Source organism: Eucalyptus grandis, chromosome 9 (assembly GCF_016545825.1).
Source record: "Eucalyptus grandis isolate ANBG69807.140 chromosome 9, ASM1654582v1, whole genome shotgun sequence".
Lineage (NCBI taxonomy): Eukaryota > Viridiplantae > Streptophyta > Magnoliopsida > Myrtales > Myrtaceae > Eucalyptus > Eucalyptus grandis.
Window position 1 is genome coordinate 43,059,070 of NC_052620.1, and position 20,412 is coordinate 43,079,481.

General features: G+C 40.2%; 3 protein-coding genes across 4 annotated transcripts; 2 read left to right on the plus strand and 1 right to left on the minus strand.

The window, feature by feature from the left end:
• Window positions 1–1,408: 1,408 nt before the first annotated feature.
• Window positions 1,409–4,655, minus strand: LOC104419966. Of its 2 annotated transcripts, XM_010031811.3 has the most exons (8): window positions 4,337–4,655; window positions 3,694–3,793; window positions 3,501–3,621; window positions 3,276–3,397; window positions 2,699–2,820; window positions 2,452–2,611; window positions 1,643–1,758; window positions 1,409–1,557 (listed from the first exon to the last, which is right to left on the minus strand). In XM_010031811.3, exons 1-7 carry the CDS (start codon window positions 4,461–4,463, stop codon window positions 1,647–1,649), a joined length of 864 nt encoding a protein of 287 aa, XP_010030113.1. In that variant the 5' UTR covers window positions 4,464–4,655; the 3' UTR covers window positions 1,409–1,557; window positions 1,643–1,646. The 2 variants fall into 2 exon arrangements, with proteins under 2 accessions (XP_010030113.1, XP_010030112.1); XM_010031810.3 differs by having other exon boundaries at window positions 1,413–1,758.
• A 567-nt stretch (window positions 4,656–5,222) lies between these two features.
• On the plus strand, window positions 5,223–15,334 carry LOC104419967 (importin-4). The gene is made up of 21 exons (XM_010031812.3): window positions 5,223–5,609; window positions 6,210–6,342; window positions 6,961–7,097; window positions 7,193–7,238; window positions 8,262–8,474; window positions 8,640–9,143; window positions 9,229–9,363; window positions 9,452–9,667; window positions 9,748–9,837; window positions 9,923–10,167; window positions 10,786–10,874; window positions 11,878–11,918; window positions 12,323–12,353; window positions 12,432–12,554; window positions 12,657–12,874; window positions 12,981–13,076; window positions 13,176–13,288; window positions 13,860–13,995; window positions 14,109–14,213; window positions 14,312–14,641; window positions 15,048–15,334. Exons 1-20 carry the CDS (start codon window positions 5,335–5,337, stop codon window positions 14,510–14,512), a joined length of 3,147 nt encoding a protein of 1,048 aa, XP_010030114.2. The 5' UTR covers window positions 5,223–5,334; the 3' UTR covers window positions 14,513–14,641; window positions 15,048–15,334.
• A 2,331-nt stretch (window positions 15,335–17,665) lies between these two features.
• LOC104420865 (probable receptor-like protein kinase At1g11050) lies at window positions 17,666–20,160 on the plus strand. Its single transcript, XM_018862513.2, is given in 2 exon segments — window positions 17,666–19,707; window positions 19,709–20,160. Coding segments are annotated over 2 exon segments (2,016 nt in total). The 5' UTR covers window positions 17,666–17,814; the 3' UTR covers window positions 19,832–20,160.
• The last annotated feature ends 252 nt before the right edge of the window (window positions 20,161–20,412 follow it).

The window sequence follows — 20,412 nt, forward strand, 5'->3', positions numbered from 1 at the left end:
TGCAATCGTGCAAAAAATCATAACAGAAGCCACCAATATCGCTGATGTGGCATATATATTGCAAACAGGAAGGAGTAGGTGGCTAAGGTCCTGTTTTGTAACGTTTCTATTTCTCCCAATTTCTATTTTTTATTTTCCTGAACAAAAATGAACGGAATTCCATTTAATAAAGTCAATTAATTTTTCTATTCCCTGCAATAAAAAAATAGCTGGGAAGTAGATTTGTAATGAAAACAAAAAATAGAAAAAAATAACTTTTTATTTTCAAGAATAATTTTTTGAAATAAGTTATTTTCTCTTTTATTTTATTTTTATTCTTTTATTTTTATTTGCTGGTTGCCACCTCTCTCTGCCGCTTGCTTCCGACCGACCGTCATCGCCACCACCCACCGCCCACTACCAATGATTGCAAACATTGTTGCTTGCTAGTTGGTTGACTAACCACCGTTGCTGCTCGCCATCGGCCACCGTCGCCAATTATCGTCGTCGCTACCCACCGCTAATGATTGCTGATGTCGACACCCATTGGTTGGCCGACCCACCGCCGCCGACCTTCGCGCACAATCAACCGTAGCGATTGGTGGCTGCGGGTGGCATCATTGGCGATCATTGGCGGTCAAAGGTTAGCAAGACAATCGGTGTAAGGAAGAATAAGAAAAAAATAAAAGAAATTCTACATTACAAAAATTTTGTGAAGTCATACCAAAGACATTCCTATTCTTTTTTCATTCCAAGAATATAAATTTTATATAGTTATCAAACGTGTTTTTTATTGAGAAATTATTCCAAGGAATAAAAATAGAAAAAAATTATTTCTAAAAAGAAATTGTTCTTCGTAACAAAAGCGTTTGGTAACGGACCCTAAATAAATTGTGGTGGTAATTAAAAACCTTTCTTTTTACCCTTGATTCTTTTTATCCTTGATTAGACTTTGCTTCGAAGATTTCAAATAAAAAAATCAAGAGTCACTTTGGTATCGCAAGATAAATCACTACATCCACAATACATCCACAACTAAAAGAGAGAACTTATTTCCACAGACCTCACCAACTTAAACAGCCGATACTAGTGGATTATATATCTCAAAATATGCTGGCTGCTAGACATCATGGTGAAGATTGCAAACTGATGTTGCTCTCGAGAAGCTACAAATTTGATGTTGTTATAGCTGTGCTCAGATAAATAAGGCCGCGATTAATGTACAAGAGAGAACTTTTCCGAGAAAAAGAGCCCCAAAACATGAGTTTGGCTCACAACTAGAGTACTACATGGGGTTAGATGTATTGATTAAAATGTAGACAACTCTATGATCTATTGACAAGGAACAAATTTACTTTGTAAAACAAAGAAATATCGACAGATGATGTAAAATAATTCTATTCCTGTAAAAGAATGCTAGATAGGCTGATAAAGAATATAAAACATATCAGTGATCTATTTGCCTTGCTAAAGAGAAAAATATGTAAAACATGGTTTAAGACTTCAAGGTAAGGCAGAGTTGATAAAGCAAATCCATTGTTATATACAACACATTAAAGTAGCTCCAACTGGTATGATCTGTATGTTAGCAGATTTTCTGTGTTAGTAGAACTTCAGTCTGTATACATGTGGAGAACTTTGTTGAAAGAGAGCATGTACAAACCATGTCACGATTCAACAACTGAAACATTTGAATAGGTGCAGTCGAGTCTCTCTACACTTGAATTCTTCTCTTTAAATCTATACCAGGAAACCTTCCATGTTACCAGCAGACTTTGCCTGCATTTAAGGAGACGTTGCCACATTTATGAGAGTATACATGTAGGAGCCTCCATTAAGAGGTTTCATCAGATTAGCAGCAAGCAACTTGAAAGAAATGCATGTAGATGTGATGACAAAGTTGGCAAAGGATGTAGGGGCCAAAAAAGGAGAAATTTGAAGAAATGTACATGCCAATAGTTTGAGATGTCAGTTTCCAAGCCGAATGAAATGTTGTCAAAGTGTCAACATTCCTAGTCAAGTACACTAACCACAATTTTTAAGAATCTTCATTTAGACAACTTCTAGAAAATGCAATAAATCATACTTCATACCCCTACCCCCCCCCCCCCCAACCCCTTCTGCTCTCCTGGGGCCGAGCCACAAAAGAAAATAGTTTATTTGGCAGAGGCAATCATACAAGAAAAATTGCTGGCTTTACCAGAGGGGTAAGTTTCTGTGGCTTCATAAAGTAGCGCTATAATTGATCTGCCCAATGGTTAAGGTGGAGGAAAAATAGACTCAACAGCATATGCCAGAGAAATGACAATGGGAGCATGTACAAACACAGCAATTTCCATTAAAGACTTCTTTCGTACAACGGAAGCATGTATGAACACAGCAATGCTCATTGGCAAGTGAAACACCTGTCGAGTTGTCACACAAAATGGACAGGATTTGACACACCAATTATTAAGCAGAAACAAAATATACCTCTCTAGATCTATAGTTCTCTTTGCTAGCATGAGTGTCAAGAAAACAGGAACCATTGCTGCACACAGATGCTTCAGCGTGTGCCCACTAACGATATGATGAGTCCATCCGTAAATCACTTTATCTTCTGCTTCTTCCACCTTAGCTATAAGATAAAATGCTGCAAGTGCAAATCAAAGGTATTCTTAACACTGGCAAAAGGAGTAATCCACCATCAGACAAAAACACATTGACAATAAAAGCAAACCTGCAGCCCAAAGCCAGTATGTTGAATGCGTATACATTGGAGGTAATATTATAGCCATTAATGGTATGGCGATGCAAGGAAGAAATTGGACAAGAGCATATGGGCGGAGATCATCGAAGAACCTGACGAACAATATCAAGAAAAAATTACAAATAATGGTTGGTAGCAGCCAAATTGTAAATACCCTAAACACCTGTATGCTTTACTTCGACATGGAGATGATAAGATCCGTTCCAAAATGAAGTATAGATTATGTAATTTAGAAGACAACTTCAGTAACAAATTACATGATCATTCCTCTATATTCAGCATTTTCACAACCTAAATTCACCACCCAATTACACCATCGACACCCACAAACTAATTACAGTCTGCTTCTCTATGCATGTGGTTTCATGGAAACAAATTGTCAATTTATTTAAAGTTAAGGATTCCGCAGAAGACATATAATAAAGTCTCCTCAAAATAAAATCCACTTCTCTAAACCCTACTAAAAGAATCAAACTAGCTATCTGATTTTATACTAATCAAGTAGATTACACTTTACAAGGAAGAAGGTAGGAAGTAGCAATCTTGCCTCCAATATAAAATGCTTAATATTCCAGCCAAAATCAACGGTACGATTGACACTGTTCCCTTATGCTGATCAATCCTTTCAATGATGAAGATTGCGACTATTGAAGTGAATGCGATGGTCATCTAGCCACAGGAGAAAAATAGGAACATTGTCAAACTACTGTATTTCCACAGCAATAAAAAATATTCCGCAGTGCATATTCTTGTGAGTTGTATACAGACTTACCGGGAGACGATCCCAAACAAGAGTTGCATCATCTGGCTTGAGATGGTAATAAGAGGAGCCAAAAGCAACAGCAGCGACACCAACAAAAAAGCAAGTCCAACCCAAAAGCTCACCTTGCGAGCTAACACAAAAGATAATGGATCAATTTTGAGAGCAAAGCAACGTATTTTCAAACAAGAACAGCATTACCCACCTTAGCATGAAATAATTGCCATAATAGCAAAGTACCAGACCAACGAGGCCCACGACAAGGAATGGAAAGTTTGAAACTACATTGAGCGTATTAGGTATGCCTACAAAATGAAATGGGACCGATGAATTATATTCAAAGCGGAGTAAAAAAAAAAAACACGAAGTTATAGAAACAAGCTGAAAATTGAAATGCATTTCCACGAAAATTACACGAAACACTACTACCTTGCGAGAATTAGACTTCCCGACACAATTACAGAACTCGGATGAACATATAGTAACCTCGTTAGCTTAAGCCTGTCCTTCCCACAAGAACTACAACATTAATTTCAAGAAAGTACGTCGCCGAGCCAGTTTAGGGAGCTATGACAGACAAAATCTGCTTCACCAAGGAACTGCCCAGAGACCCAAATGCACAATTTAAACGATTCAACGCACGATTAAGGCTTGCCTTCCTTACATACACATCCTATTCTTAGATTCTACTCCTTTAAGTTCTACCAGGGTACCCGATAAGCAGCTGTTAAAAACGAGAGCAGGAAATTCTGCTAATAACGGACGGTGACTTCAAACTACACGGAGCCGATCGAATTAGGGCTTACTAGCGAATGAATCGGAGCGAAAGAAGTGGCGAGAAGATTTACCGAAGAACTCGCGCTTGTCAGCGAAATCGTGGTATGCCTCCGATTGGGGAATGGCGGGAGTGACTATCATCAGCACTACGAAGCACACGATCGCCACTCCCCAAGCATACATCGTCCGTCTCCTCATTTCCGTCACCGAATCGCAGCGCCACGGAGATAGAGATAGAGAGAGAGAGCAACCCGCTCTTGTCCTGCTCTGTCCCTGTTCTTGATCTTGACTTTTGGGATTTCTTGGCTTAGACTGGTTTGATGATTCGATGGCTTCTTCCTCTCGGGCTAAGTTTTCTGCTCTGCCCTCACAGTCGTCATCGCAACTTTCGTAAAAGAAGGGTCTCCTTTTTTTATTTTCTTTTCAAAGGGAAATTGGGAAGTACGCAAGATTAGCGAAAAAAAAAAGTATACAAGAGTTGGGAATAATTGTATCAAATATTTTATTATAAGTAAATAGATGAAATAGTAAAGATGATGTAGAAGACAATATTCTCTAATAATAATTAGTATTTTCCATGGAAACTTCTCTAATAATAATTAAAAGCACCAATTTCCACATGCTACTGGATTAAATACTAAGCTAAGCCGAAAACTGTAGGCGCACTCAAGTCGCCGGACCCGAATACGATTTATTATTAGTTATTACCCTTTCAACCCGGAGCACGACCCGCCGCCGTACCCGGGCCCACAAGGGCGCAATCGGGCTTTCGTTCGGTTGGACGACTGGGCTAGCCTTATCGGGCCGGGGACCGGCGTTACCTCGAACCCGGCCCAATCAGTCCCCGCGACGGTCAACGGCTCGCGCGCGGATCCGAGTCCGACACCGGTCGTAGTCAATTCTCCCAAATGCGCATGCGGGCGACGTGCTATAAAAAGGCCTCCGCAGTTCACTTCCGCTCGAAGCAAAACCCCACGCACCGCGCAGGCACAAAAACCCTTGCCGCTTCTTCACCATCTCGGAGGAGGAGCACCGCTTTGTCCGAGGTCGGCGGCGGGGGGGGGAGGAAATGGCGCAGTCCCTGGAGCTGCTGCTAATCCAATTCCTGATGCCGGACAACGACGCCCGGCGGCAGGCGGAGGAGCAGATAAAGCGGCTGGCCAAGGATCCGCAGGTGGTCCCCGCCCTCGTCCAGCACCTCCGCACCGCCAAGACCCCCAACGTCCGCCAGCTCGCCGCCGTCCTCCTCCGCAAGAAGATCACCGGCCACTGGTCCAAGCTCTCCCCTCAGCTCAAGCACCTCGTCAAGCAGTCCCTCATCGAGAGCATCACCATGGAGCACAGGTTTGGTTTGGTTCTCCACCTCGATGCGATGCGATCGTCTGTGGTTTTTTTTTCCTAGTTTTGTGTCTGCGCTAGAACAATCCTACTTGATTGTATACCTAGTTAATTGCTTAATTGCTATTACTCCGCCTTCCGCATAGAGTGCCAGACATCCGCTGTGGACTGGTCTCGTAATGATTCGTTATCAAACCACGCCGTCTTTTCATTACTTCTCTTCTATAAGGTCCCGTTGATCTGGAGCTTCATTGGTACTTCGGGAATGTGTTAGCTGCAATTGTCGATTGTTGACTGATCTGGCAGTCATATGTCAGGACAATTCTGGTTTACCATCTTTCTTTCTTTCTTTCTTTCTTGACTTTCTGCGGAGTTCTTACTCATCTGATCATTTGGATACTCCTAGCTGTCGGTTCTGCGGTGAGTTTTATCTGTTTTTCCTTGCTTTGATCATATAACTGAATTTAAACATTAGGGTGCGCACACGATTTCTCCTTGCTGCATGATAGGTTGGTCGGGGTGATTAGCCATTGTCCTGAATTTTGGTATTCTTTTTCTCTGGGTGAGAGAGTGATGTTGATGTTTGGTTTTGGTTTTCTGTTTTAGCCCACTAGTGAGGCGAGCTAGTGCCAATGTGGTAAGCGTGGTCGCAAAATATGCAGTTCCAGCAGGGGAATGGCCAGATTTGTTGCCTTTCTTGTTCCAGTGCAGTCAAAGTACACAAGAAGAACATAGAGAAGTAAGTCAGGCTAAAACTCTTTTGAATCCCGTCTATCCTGCCACTGCCAGCATTCTGTCCGTATGGTTTAATAATCATGTACTTTGTGACTTGTTTACAAGTTCACTGCCGTCCTGGCCAACATAAACATATTTCTGTTTCTTCACGTTTTTTTTCCCTTTTACCTTTATAAGTCCCATTTAGACTTCCCCTCTTCATCTATCATTTGTCAATTGGAGATCACAAGAATCACCTGCAATGCTTGTACTAATTGAAGCTGATCTGAGGTCTTGCTTGAGCTGCATTCTGCCGCAGGCTAAAATTGAACCAGATGTATATGGACTGAGTGCCTAGAGATGCTGGGAAAAAAGTATCATGACATTTAATATCGATACCCTTCGAAAATTGAACTCTTTATAGGGAGCCTCCATAGGTTTAAATCGGATATTAAGTCCTTTATTTGCCCTACCTAAACCATGCTGCTCTCTTTCCCAAAGAATTCTTAGTTACACTAGAAGGAGTCTTGTCTTTTTTTTTTTTTTCAATTGTATCATCTGTGCAAGCGGCTTTATTGTTCCTTGTATACTATATGATTGAATCTTTCACTAACTACTAAGTTCTTTTATCTGGTGATTAAAGGTCGCCTTGATCCTTTTCAGCTCTTTGACTGAAACCATTGGGAGCACATTTCGACCGCATTTCACTGATCTTCAGACTCTTTTACTCAAGTGCCTCCAAGATGAGACTAGCAACCGTGTCAGAGTTGCTGCCCTTAAGTAATAATCTTTTCAAAGTTCTACTCCTTTATTTTATACTATTGGATGTTGCCCTATACAAATCTCTAAGTATGCTGTCTGATGAACTCTTCTAGGGCAGTTGGGTCTTTTCTGGAGTGCATTGGTGATGGGGATGAAGTGGTGAGTACTTGTTACTGTTGGTTTTATGGAAATTTGTATTTGTAGCGTGTAGTTATGCTGCTGTGTTGAAAAGCACAGAAAGATTCATTCTAATCTCTCACATGTGAAATGAAGGGAATTGTTGAAGCAAATGATTTTTTCGGACTCAGCTTGTGCAAGATTTTATCATCATATTGTCAAATTGATTTTCGAATCTATTTCACATCCTTGCTGGAGCACCTGGCACTTAGCTAGTTGGTATTGGATGATGCAATCGCACTTTCAGCCCTTAATGGTATTTCGACTAACCTGAAAGGAGAAAGGAGGTGTCTCGGCAAAATTTATTTTTCCAGGCTGTTGTTCTGTTGCATTTGAACTATATAACAAGGTTTTGGTGCTAAGAGTCTCAATCATTGAGGCACCCTAGTTTTTGTTACGCGTTGTGTCTTGTGGTACTGAGTCTTTTCCTACTCTTTCTAGACATGATGGAGTAAGCCTTCTAATCCATAATGGCGGCAGCATGTGCTTGCTTTGCTATCTTTACTCGGTTGTCAATCCTTAGAGATGGAGTCTACTTGAAATTTTCCTTTAATGAAATATTCTTGAGATGCACACATATCCTTTAACACTTGTTATATTATTGTATCTGGCATCGTTTTTGTGGGTTTGGGCTGAGCTGGGATAAGATATTCCCTGGTGGGAGTTGTATGGTCTTCTTACTCAAATGACTTTGTCTCTCTTTTGGGGAATTAGGTGTCCTATTCTCTTAGGAGAATTCCTTTGGGAGTGCGTTGACCCATGCATGATTGAAACATGAAAGAAATTTAGATTGTGAAGGCAAAAGGAATGATTTTTAAGGCATCTCACTTGCCAGTTTCTTCATTTGGCACTCTAGCTCTTAGTCGGACAGAAAAAAAGTTACTCATTAAATGGTCTGAGCAAAGATGCTTGGGATTAGTGTTGTGTTTTACCTGGGTTTATGGTGGCCTTATTTTGTCATTTTCCTTTTGTATAATGATGTGGGTTTTTTTAATTGTGATGCAGGTAAAGTTTCGAGAATTTATTCCTAGCATTTTGAATGTATCCAGACAATGCCTTGCTGTTGGTGAGGAGGATGTTGCTGTTATTGCCTTTGAAATATTTGATGAGTTGATTGAATCTCCTGCCCCTCTTCTTGGAGATTCTGTGAAATCCATTGTTCAATTCTCTCTTGAAGTTTGCTCAAATCAAAATCTGGAACCCAGTACCCGACATCAGGTGAGGGAGGAATCTTATTTCCTAAATCTAATAATCTCATGGTCCTTCTGGTTTATGCAACTTTTGTCAGAGGGATGCAACTTCCTCAGTAATGAGTTGACAGCTAGTACTTCTTTTTATCTATGGATCCTTTACTTATTTTACTTTTTTTCCCTTTGTTATTAGGCCATTCAGATAATTTCTTGGCTTGCTAAGTACAAATCTAACTCCCTTAAGAAACATAAACTGGTCAACCCGATATTGCAAGTGATGTGTCCCCTACTTGCCCAATCTACAAGTGGAGACGAAGATGATGATCTGGCACCTGATAGAGCTGCTGCAGAAGTTATTGACACTATTGCTGTCAACCTTCCAAAGCATGTTTTGCCCCCCGTGTTTGAATTTGCTTCTGTAAGCAGCCAAAATAGCAATCCAAAGTATCGGGAAGCTTCTGTCACAGCTTTAGGTGTCATTTCAGAGGGCTGTACGCATTTGATGAAAGATAAGTTGGAGCCTGTTCTCCACATTGTCTTGGTGGCTCTGCGGGATCAAGAACAAATGGTTAGAGGGGCTGCATCCTTTGCATTAGGGCAGTTTGCCGAGCATTTGCAACCTGAGATCACCACTCATTACGGAAGTGTTCTTCCTTGTATCTTAAATGCCCTTGAGGATGCATCTGATGAAGTAAAGGTGAATGATGGAGAATTTTCTGATTCTAGGTAAAATTCTTTTTGGAGTTACAACATAGCGTTGAAAAAATATTTTCAATGTGCAGGAAAAATCATACTATGCCTTAGCAGCATTTTGTGAGGATATGGGAGAGGAAATTCTTCCTTTTCTTGATCCTTTGATGAATAAACTTCTGGCATCCCTTCAAAGTAGTTCCCGTAATTTGCAGGAGACTTGCATGGTATAGCATTATCTTCTGTGGTTCTTTAGCCTTCTCTTGCACCGCAAAGGCCTAATCTCGCTTTTATTTTTTTTTCACTTTTTTGCAGTCTGCAATTGGCTCTGTTGCAGCTGCTGCAGAGCAAGCCTTTATGCCTTATGCTGAAAGAGTTCTGGAGTTGATGAAAACATTCATGGTGCTTACCAGTGATGAAGATCTTCGTTCCCGGGCCAGGGCCACTGAACTTGTTGGAATAGTCGCCATGTCTGTGGGCAGAACAAGGATGGAACCAATTCTTTCTCCTTATATAGAAGCGGCAATTTCTGTAATTGCCTAGCCTTTTTTCAATTGGAAAGCATTTTCTTCTATATTAGGGTAACATGAACGTCTGCATCACTTACGCAGGGTTTTGGACTGGAATTCAGCGAACTCCGGGAGTATACCCATGGATTTTTCAGCAATGTGGCTGAAATTTTGGATGATGGTTTCATTAAGGTAGAAGTTCTCTGTAGCTGCATTGAACTTTCACCTGCTTATTATCGAGATCTTATGCTCATTGTGGAGTTTATGTTTTGAACAGTATCTTCCGCATGTTGTGCCCCTAGCTTTTGCTTCCTGCAATCTTGATGATGGTTCAGCCGTCGATATTGAAGATTCTGATGATGATAATATGGGTGGAATTGGCGAAGTATCGTCTGATGATGAAGCTCATGATGAGCCTAGAGTGAGAAACATCAGTATAAGAACAGGAGTATTGGATGAAAAGGCAGCTGCAACTCAAGCTCTGGGTTTGTTTGCCCTACATACAAAGGGTTCCTATTCTCCGTATCCATTATGATTTTGTTACTTTTGCCTAGCTGTTTACCCTTCTTACCTGGGACGGATCCAACTTAATCCATGTGGAGCAATTGCCCCCATTAACTTTTTGCCAAAATACCTACATATCACATGTTCTAAAAGATTCTTTCAATTTTGTCCACAATGGATCTCATAAAGAAGTACTTTGGGAAGCTATTTCAATTATTTTTCACCAAATTGCCCCCACAAAGTCTGGACCGATTTTTTTTTTTTTTTTTTTTAATGATATGAAAGGATAATTGTAACACAAACAAAATATATTGTGACACAAACAAAATTGTATCTGATATTACAATTAACCTTTTATTTCAAGTCATGGCAAAAAAAAAATCTCTCTTTTTCACTTAAAAAAAAGTCAGTATATTCATCTGAAAAAAAAATTTATGAATTTTTTTTATTAATTATCAAGTTTGCTCCCACTAAGAAAATTCTAGATCCACCCTTACTTCTTGCAGTCTGGGTAAGGGTTGCTTGAGGGCATACAGGTGTGTGTGTGTGTGTGTGTGTGTGTGTGTGAGTGTGAGAGAGAGAGAGAGAGAGAGAGAGAGACCATTCTTGGTTTCTTTAATTTATGATACCATATAGATACTTGGAGGAATCTTTAAGAATAATGGTGAAGCATTCAGGGTATTTTCATGAAGATGTTCGACTGCAGGCAGTTATTGCTATGAAACGTGAGTCCCTATTGCCATGCATCGCAACTTTTATATTTATCTTTATTTTTTTATTTTGCACTTGCTTTACACCTTTCCTGTCATATATTCGTCTTATATTGCTCTTTTGATGTGTTTGCAAGCCTGCAGTCTTCTTGAAATGGAGTTATCACCATATGATTCCATGATTGCATTTCAATATTTTAGGCTTTCTCTTACCAGCAGCATGGCTAAATTGTTGCTTTTGACAATCAATTTTTCATTCTTACCATCTTCATGGCACTGTTCGTGAGGAACATTAGTGTCTGTAGGCTCTTTTATGTTACTAGGATAAGTGCATAGAAATGTTTATCTATGGCTAGATTATGCTTGAAGCTTCTTTCAAAGATATTTGGCCCTCACTCTTTTTTAACCTTGAGGACTTGATGATGCTTTATGGTTTTCCTGAGGAAGCTACTAAAGGTTGTTCAGTCCCACTTTAAAAATTTTCTTGGTGCAAGAACTCTACTGAACCAGTATCAACATAGTGCACATACTCTTTACAATTTGTAGCTTCCCTCCAGTGGAAACTTAATTAAAGGATAAGAGGGAAAACTGGCAGGGTGACCCCCATGTTCTCTGGCTTACTGCTAAAAAAATGTATTAATGAACATGTATGTTATAAGAAATTGATTCCTTTTGTCCCTCTTCGCTTCTCTTTTTTCCTTTTAAGATTTATCACTGTGCTCTCTGTTCTGTACTTGTCACAAGACTTTTTTGTTTCGCTTATGTACTAACCCCACAGTATCATTTTTTTGAGTTCTAATTTCCATGTTCCTAGAGATGTTGCCTATTGAGAAGTGAGACTATCTATTTGATCAAAGCTCTAGTTCCAGGAAATATGTAGGCAAGCAATTTCAGATGTAGTGCCAGTTCTCTGTCTAATTAATATGCTTCAATTGAATAGTTTGTCAGCTCTCTCTGGCTGGTTGGTGTTGTAATCTCTGTTTCTGTGATGCTTATGTTTGATCAACCTTTGCTGCAGATATTTTGACAGCGGCCCAGGCAATCTTCCAAAGTCACAATGTGAGTTTAGACTGAACTTCCTTCCATCTGCAAATTTATCCTTTTCCTCCTCTGTTTGGTGTTACATGTGGTATATTTATTTGCAAAACCAACAATTGTTGTTCTACTTGGAACCTTGTTAAAAACATTAAATAAGAAGGCAAGCTGTACTGATCATTACTCGTTTCAGACACGAGGGTATCATATTGTTCATGGCTATTTAGATCCTATGAGTTGCCTTTGTTTTTCTATTGAGATTTTATCAGATTCCTAAGCCGTATTTGCTTGGATATCAATGTTTCTGAAATGTCTTCTCCAGTCCTCTGTTGAACCTGATGCAAACATCATTAATGTTAGTTGCAACTTGCTAAACTATCTCATTGTGCTGGGTAGTGCTCTATATGACTGCCTTTCTTCTTTTGCAGGAAGGGTCGAACGAATTAAGGGAAATTCTTGGTGAGGACATGACTGAGTAGCTGGTCTGATTTTTTTTAATCCATGTTCTGTGACAATTATAATCAATTTCTTGTGCAGATACTGTGATGAATATCTATATCAAGACAATGACTGGAGATGATGACAAAGAAGTTGTAGCTAATGCTTGTACTAGCACAGCTGATATTGTCAAGGAGTGGGGCTACATGGCTGTTGAGAAATGTACGAATCAAATACTATCTATCATTATTCAGAGTACAAATTGAAGAATCTCGTCTTTTTTACAGCAAATCAAGCATCCTGATTCCAATGTTGTGATCACAGATGTGCCTCAAATAGTCGATGCGACATTAGTATTGCTTCGCAAGGAAGCACCTTGTCAACAGATAGAGTCAGACAGTGAAATTGATGATGATGAAGCTGAACATGATGAAGTGCTGATGGATGCTGTATCTGACCTCCTTCCTGCGTTTGCTAAGGCAATGGGTTCTCATTATGCGCCTATCTTTTCTAAGCTATTTGAGCCTTTGATGAAATTTGCGGTGAGTGGATCATCAAGAGGCTTTCTGCATTACCTTTGATAAAGTCATTTCAATGATGAGATGTTATTATTGTTTTATCACTAATTTTTTCCTTCACGAAATGCAGAAAGCTTCACACCCTCCGCTGGATCGGACTATGGTGGTTGCATGCCTTGCTGAGGTTGCTCAGAACATGGGTACTCCTATTGGCAGCTATGTTGATGTAATAATCTTTAATAACAATCGTATTTGATTAGAGATGAGATTTTCCACTGATCAAAAAATTATCTGAAAGTTTCATATAAACTTTCTCATGTTTCAGCGGATAATGCCCCTGGTTCTCAAAGAGCTGATATCTTCCGAGGCAACTAACAGGAGAAATGCTGCTTTCTGTGTGGGTGAATTGTGTAAAAATGGAGGTGAACCAACTTTGAAGTATCCTTTGTGTGCAATTAAAAGTGCCCTACCAATCAGCAGACATTTAAAATCGATCCATTACAGCATAAATTAGGCTTCAGATGCCTTCATTCCTCATTATGTTGTAGTTATTTGCTTGAGTTACTGTTGCAAGTTAATTTGAACCTTGCATCTTAATGTGCAATTGGACGAGCTTAAATAATTGCAGTTCTCTCTTAGTCGGCAATTACTTTAACGGTGGAGATTATCATGTTCTGCGAGGGAATATGATGGAACCATACTTTAGCCAATCATCTCTCTCAGATTTTCTTCCTGTCAATTTATGGCCTAACTTTACAAGTCAGAGCATATGCGCAATAAGTTCTTTTTATCTACTGTGGCAACTATGATGCAACACATGATGCTTCCTCTTTTCTTCATCCTTGGTGCCTGCCATTGAGATACCTTCTAGGAACAGTTGGCTTATGCTAACGGACACTAACAATTATTGTTAGAAGACAAAGTTTTAGTGATAACTCTTTCAGCATTGATTTTCACCCTCTCTTGTAATCTGCATGTGCTCTTTTTGCTTTCCTGACATAAATAATAGATACTATGGAGATATATTGAGGACAATCTACCCATTGTTTGGAGAGTCAGAGCCTGATAATGCTGTGAGGGACAATGCAGCCGGTGCAATAGCCAGGATGATAATGGTGCACCCTGAGTCCATACCCTTAAATCAGGTTAGTATCCTGGTTTGGTCAATCTTGAATAATAGTAATGCCAAATCGTTTTTTTTTTTTTTTTTTTGGGGGTGGGGAGGAGGGTCTGCTTATCGCTGTTAAACTTGTTTCAGGTCCTCCCTGTTTTCTTGAAAGTTCTTCCTTTGAAGGAGGATCATGAGGAATCTGTGGCCGTCTATGGTTGTGTTTGCACTCTGGTCTTGTCATCAAATCCTCAGGTAAATAGCAAGTTCTCTAGTATCGATCCTGAAAGGTCCTCAGCAAGCTTCTTGTGTTTAATTGACCTTCATTGGTTTTGCTTTCCTCTCACTTGCAGGTCCTTGCTCTGGTGCCTGATTTGGTTAGACTGTTTGCGGAAGTGGCGGTGTCTCCAGATGAAACTGCAGAAGTCAAAGCCCAAATTGGCAGGGCTTTTTCTCACCTGATTACGCTGTACGGCCAACAAATACAACCGATTCTCAGCAACTTGTCACCTCAATGTGCTAATGCCCTGGCTGCCTTGTCCACTGCAAGTTAACATTGCTTGGAAGTACCGGTCACATTTGAATTTCTGCTACTGAGAATTCACAATCCACAGTGTACATTATGCCTGCTTATTTAAAGCTGGGAACACTTGGGAATCGTCAATTTGACTGACGTACACCAGGTATGACAGGCTTTGTCATGTAAAGTTCCCTTCAGCAGTAGCTTTTATGTTTTATTTCCCGACACATGAAGCAGGCCTGTCGTTAATACTTCAGGACTGTTTTTGCCTGGTAGCATATATTCGTTCTACTTATTAAGAAAGTTCAATGGTAAGGCTTTGAGGCACGTTTAGTGTGTGAGTTTCTAGGGGAGTATGTACTCACCAGTTGGTATATATTGTAAAAAATTGGTCACTAAATGTGTTGGAGAAATTTAGTTAAAAGAATGTGGAATGTGTGTAGCACCAAGAGAAAAACTAAGAGTTCTGCTGAACCTCGGATTTTAAGGTTACAAGCATTTGATAGTGTTCTATTAGTTGCTAGTTCTTTACCATATGAAGTTGCTAAATATCTTTTCTCATCTTCCAGGTCCTTTGAATACACGGAATATTACATACTTGATGGTAAATTTGCAGCCAGAGTTATTTCTTTCTTTTTCATTTTCTTAAATTTTTAGTTCATGATTCTTTGGGTTAACTGTTACTATTTTTGTGGGGGTTGGCTCGTGTAATTCTTATTATTTACGTTGCTTTTAATAATTTTGAGTGTTCTCTGTTGTATCATTTTCAACGACTTTCTCTGATGAGAGAGCCGTCATTCTGAGGTTTTGTTCTCCCAGCCCTCGCAAATATTGAGGCGGGGTGATCCTTGTAATGTGGAAAGGTGTGTTTGTTATTTGCCTGCCTCTATCTTTCACCTATTTTTGATTGGGCAGAGATGGCCTCGCGTCCTTTTACTGTGGAAAGGTGTATTTGCTCTATTTCCCAATCGAGTGAGTAAACAAGCGAGAGCGAGACAGCACGAGTGAGATTGCCAACAGCGAGGAGTAGGGGTGAGCATCGATCTAAGGTTAATCCTGAATCGACCCTGGACCAGCCAACCCCGCTAGTCTTGGTCCAATTTTAAGGGAGACTAGGTTGATCTTTGGTTCTAGAATTTCTGGATTAGCACTGTGCGGATCGGTCCTCAAATCGGTCATCGATCTTGAAAGTTTCGGATCGGTCCAATTCCGGACCGACTCTAAATATATATTATTTATAATTTTTTATATGGAGAAAACCTTAAAATAAAGGCGATTCAATTGTTTTTTAATAACTTAGATTTTTAATGTTTTTTATGGCATCAATAGTCATAATTTACAAATGAGGGAAATATTTTTGTGAGGAGTTCTCACGACATTCAAAAAAATATAAACAACACTTTATAACATCCCCTCTTGTATTCATTATCTTCTATCTTATTTGTCATCTTAGTCTTTAATTTGCCAAAATTGAAAGAAACAATTTCTCCGCTCGCTATTCGATATTTGCCTCACTTGTTTTGGGTCGCTCGTGTAGTTCGTTGCTTGATGCTCATTTGGCTTGTTGTTCCTCACTCAACATTCAATGCTCATTCTGTTCGACATTTACCTCACTTGATCCTTATCGCTTGTCTTTTTTAGCTGACCTTGCTTATCGTCGGCTCGCAAGACGATACGATGGAATCCAGAAAGCTTCTGTCGCCTTCCAGGACAAATATGAGTTTGTTGTTATTGATGGATCGAACCTATTGGTTTGGTACGGTCCTTGGTTACCCTTTTAAGGAGTAAAAAAATTGAAATAAAAATTTATTGGTTAGTCATGGGTTGATCTTGAAACTAGACCGAATCCATTGAGTCAGTCCGATCCCCAATCGCTTTTTTAAAGAGTAAAAAAATGAAATAAAAAATTATCAATTAATCCTAAGTTGACCTTGAAAATGGACCGAATCTATTTGTCGGTTCGGTTCTCGGATCCCAAGTTCAATAGGATCGATCATCGATCCTAAAAATTGAGGACTGTGGGTTGGTCCTAGGGTTAATGGGTGGATCGGCTCAATTCGAGATCATGCTCACTCTTAGCGAGGAAAGATTTCAAGTCAAACCTGGAGGGATTTGTCTATTTTGAGAGAGAGATTCGACTTGATGGGTGGGGCATCATTTTGGATAAAGGAAGCCCACCTCATTGTTCACGTTGAACTTGTCTTTTTATTTTATTTATAGAAAGTCATCTATGAATTAACATTTTTTTAAACAGCCACTCACGACTTTTTGTTTAAGTTTGTTTCTCCACCTCAATATTTAAGTGATCAAATGGAAAGGGGTTGACACTAGTGGTGCAAAAGATATGGAACTTGTTAATTTCCCTAAATATCTAATAACTTTTTTTTTCAAATGATTTCTCTGTAACTTACCAACATTTTTAAAAAATATCCAACTTTAGTTTGCAAATGATCAATTTTTATACTAATTTGTAGACTTTTAGTGGCATAATTTATGAAACCTTCCGATTTACAAACTCTTAGATGAAATTATTGACCTAAATTAAAGTGGTCATTAACTTTTATTAGATTAAATTACTAATCGGTTAATAATTTGTTGCATTTACTAATTTTTTGTTAGAGATTTTAACATGAATGGGTTACCAATTCCTTATGTTTATGTACTCTTTTCAGATATTTTCAACCTATATTAGCATAGCTCATGTTTTTTTGGACATTACTATTCTAAATTCATTTACAACTCAATTAGATATAAATTAAGAAATTAATTTATGATTTCTTTGAACAAGGATATTGATTCATTGTTTCTTCTTCGTGCAAGAGTAATAATCTCATGATAATGGAATCAATAGGTTTTCATCAGAAGACCTTTTCAACAGGGCAGTTTCCGTACTCTTTTTTTTGGTCGAGAGTTTTCCTTACTTGAAGTGTGAACAGTTTTTCATATAAAAATCAGTTGGGACCCACAAGCCTGGTGGCAGTTTTGTCGAATTTTTAAAGGGCATCTTGTTTCAGATTTTTTTTATTTTCAAGCATATTCAAGGGTGTTTAACTCTACGTCTGATGGCGGCAAAACCGCAGAGTTGAAACTGTGTCATGTCCGTCAGCAGCCATGAAACCTGGAGGAGGAGGAGGAGGAGGAGGAGGAGAGTGGTTTGACTAGACAACGGGGGTGGCTGCCACTTTCTTCCGTCCGCCTTTTGAAGCTCCGTTCATGGCGTCTCCATCTTCTCCCTCCTTCTTCTTGAACCACCGCCTCCACCTCCTCCTTTGATGCTCCCCATCTCCTTTCTCCAGCAGAAGAGCAAAGCAAAGAATCGCACCCAAGAAGTCAAAGATGAATCTTGAATCCGCAGCCATCTCCTTCTCCTCCTTCTTCGCAGTTCTTTCTCTCTCTGCTCTCTCCCCAACTTCTGCCGCTGCCGCTGCCGCCCCCACCGCTGCCACGAACGGATCGACATGCCTTCTGGATATCAGCTACGTGCGCACAATCCCTTGGGACACTTCGAATTGCCGACACCCCAGCTTCAAACCCAGCGCTTCCCTCAGCGACACCCCTAATAACCTCTGTTGCCAGGACCTCCTGGCCCTCTTCGGCGTTGGTTTGGCTCAGAGGCTCCGACAGACTTCCCTCTTCCTACTCCCGGACCTCAACTCCTCCATTTCTTGCCTCCAAGACTTCCAACACGTCCTCACTTCTCTCTCTCTCGCCACCGATCTTGTTTCCTACTGCCTCGACCCTTCGCTGTTCCTCATCACGCCCTACACTTGTGCCCACATTCACACTACGCAGGACTGGGTCAGGGAACTTGGCAACTCAACGATTCTTGATTCGGCCTGCCAGCCCGACCTCAATGTTTTGGCCTACTGTGACCAGTGCGAGTCTGCTACTTTGAGCATCCAAGCCCAGCTGCAATCCATCAGTGCTAATAATCCCAATACTCCGGAATGTTTTTATTTCACTATTCTGTATGCTGCTGGTATTGTCAATGTCTACGGCCCCGAGAGTACTGGCGTGGCGTCGTGCCTTATGTCATTGTCGATCAATAACCAAGGGAGTTCGGGTAGCAAACGGCACACTAATCTCATTTTCGGCTTGACTGGGGCTGCTGTTGCGGTCATATTCATGTCTTGTTTGCTGGGCTTGTACTTTTGGTATGATAGGATGAGGAAGAGGAGAAGAAGAATTCAGGGGTCTAATGCAGATTCTAGTCTTGACCCGGAGGAATCGGGGACTAGGGCAAGACCAGGGCCCAATAAGGAATTTATTTGGTTCAAAATTCGCGATCTTGAGAAAGCAACCAGCAACTTCTCGCAGAAGAATTTCATCGGGCGGGGGTGTTTTGGATTGGTTTTCAAGGGAGTTCTATCTGATGGGACAGAGGTTGCCGTCAAGAGAATTATGGAATCGGATTTCCAGGGGGATGCTGAGTTTTGCAACGAGGTCAAGATTATTAGCAATTTGAAGCATAGGAATTTGGTGCCATTTAGGGGATGCTGTGTGGTAGACGGAGATGATGATGATGATGATTATGATGAAATGAGTGGCCAGAGATATCTTGTCGATGATTACATGCCAAATGGTAATCTCAATGATCATCTTTTCCCATTGCCCGATAATCAAAGTGGGAAGAAGACATTGACCTGGCCTCAAAGGAAAAACATTATTTCGGACGTGGCAAAGGGGCTCGCTTATCTGCACTATGGGGTGAAACCTGCAATATATCATAGAGACATTAAAGCGACAAACATTTTGCTGGATGCAGACATGAGGGCAAGAGTCGCAGATTTTGGATTAGCAAAGCAAAGCAGAGAAGGACAATCCCATCTTACTACCAGGGTGGCTGGAACTCATGGCTATTTGGCTCCTGAGTATGCACTTTATGGACAGCTGACTGAAAAGAGTGATGTCTATAGTTTCGGAGTGGTTGTTTTGGAAACAATGTGTGGTAGAAAGGCTCTTGATTTGTCTTCTTTAGGGTCGCCACGGGCATTTTTGATAACAGATTGGGTCTGGTCTCTGATAAAAGCTGGGAAGATAGAAGAGGCATTTGATCCTTCGTTGTTGAAAGATGGAGAGTCTACAAATTCAAACCCAAAGGGCATAATGGAGAGATTTGTGCTGGTTGGAATACTGTGTGCTCATGTTATGGTGGCTTTAAGGCCAACCATCTTGGATGCACTGAAAATGTTGGAAGGAGATATTGAAGTTCCTTCCATCCCAGACAGGCCCCAACTCCCTGGGACACCCATCGTTTGCTGGAGATGGCAACACTTTCAGCATATCACCTACTTTAAGTGGGCCCAAATTGAACCCTGGACATGCTCAGGTAATGGAAATTGGGAAAAGTTGAATGATTGACCCCATATGTTTTAGACTGCTTAAAGCTGCATAGAGAAGTTATTCTTCATTGGGCATCCTTATAAGGAAGTATGAGTTGGTCTTTGTAAAGTAATAGGTGAAAAATGTCCCTCTTCTGTATAAAGTCTTGCAAGTGTTGTATTCCATGTACCACAGAATATATGGTTATCAAGAGGTTATTGACATGACCTCTAAATTAGGATATAGCTCTAACTACGAAAGACATATGGCTTTTAGTATGTCTATTGGATCAGACTTGATAGCTGTACTCTTGGTCTATTATCTCAGAATGTCGGACAATTAGACAGGCAAATTCATTTTATAAGACAAGAAGATGCTAGACTTGTGTCTTTTCTTCCTTTAAGTGGTGCCTATTGTTAGACAAAAGCACACCCCGAAATTTCCATAACTAGAAATAAGAACACATATAATTGAGTAAAAAGATCAATACACTCGATTTAGACTATCATTCTTTATGCAAAATACCAACTATTCAAACTCAAGAACTTCTCCTCTATCACACTCTATATCACTGGCTTAATGAGATGGTCTTTCACCCTCTAGCGCTTTGTG

Coding starts and splice junctions, on each gene's coding strand:
- LOC104419967 (XM_010031812.3), top strand. CDS start 5,335: ATGGCGCAGTCCCTGGAGCTGCTGCTAATCCAATTCCTGATGCCGGAC. Junction 7,239..8,261: donor TTGGTGATGGGGATGAAGTG/GTGAGTACTTGT, acceptor ATTGTGATGCAG/GTAAAGTTTCGAGAATTTAT. Junction 9,838..9,922: donor TGGATGATGGTTTCATTAAG/GTAGAAGTTCTC, acceptor TGTTTTGAACAG/TATCTTCCGCATGTTGTGCC.
- LOC104419966 (XM_010031811.3), bottom strand. CDS start 4,463: ATGAGGAGACGGACGATGTATGCTTGGGGAGTGGCGATCGTGTGCTTC. Junction 3,622..3,693: donor GGCAATTATTTCATGCTAAG/GTGGGTAATGCT, acceptor CTTTTGTGTTAG/CTCGCAAGGTGAGCTTTTGG. Junction 2,612..2,698: donor ATACTGGCTTTGGGCTGCAG/GTTTGCTTTTAT, acceptor TTGCACTTGCAG/CATTTTATCTTATAGCTAAG.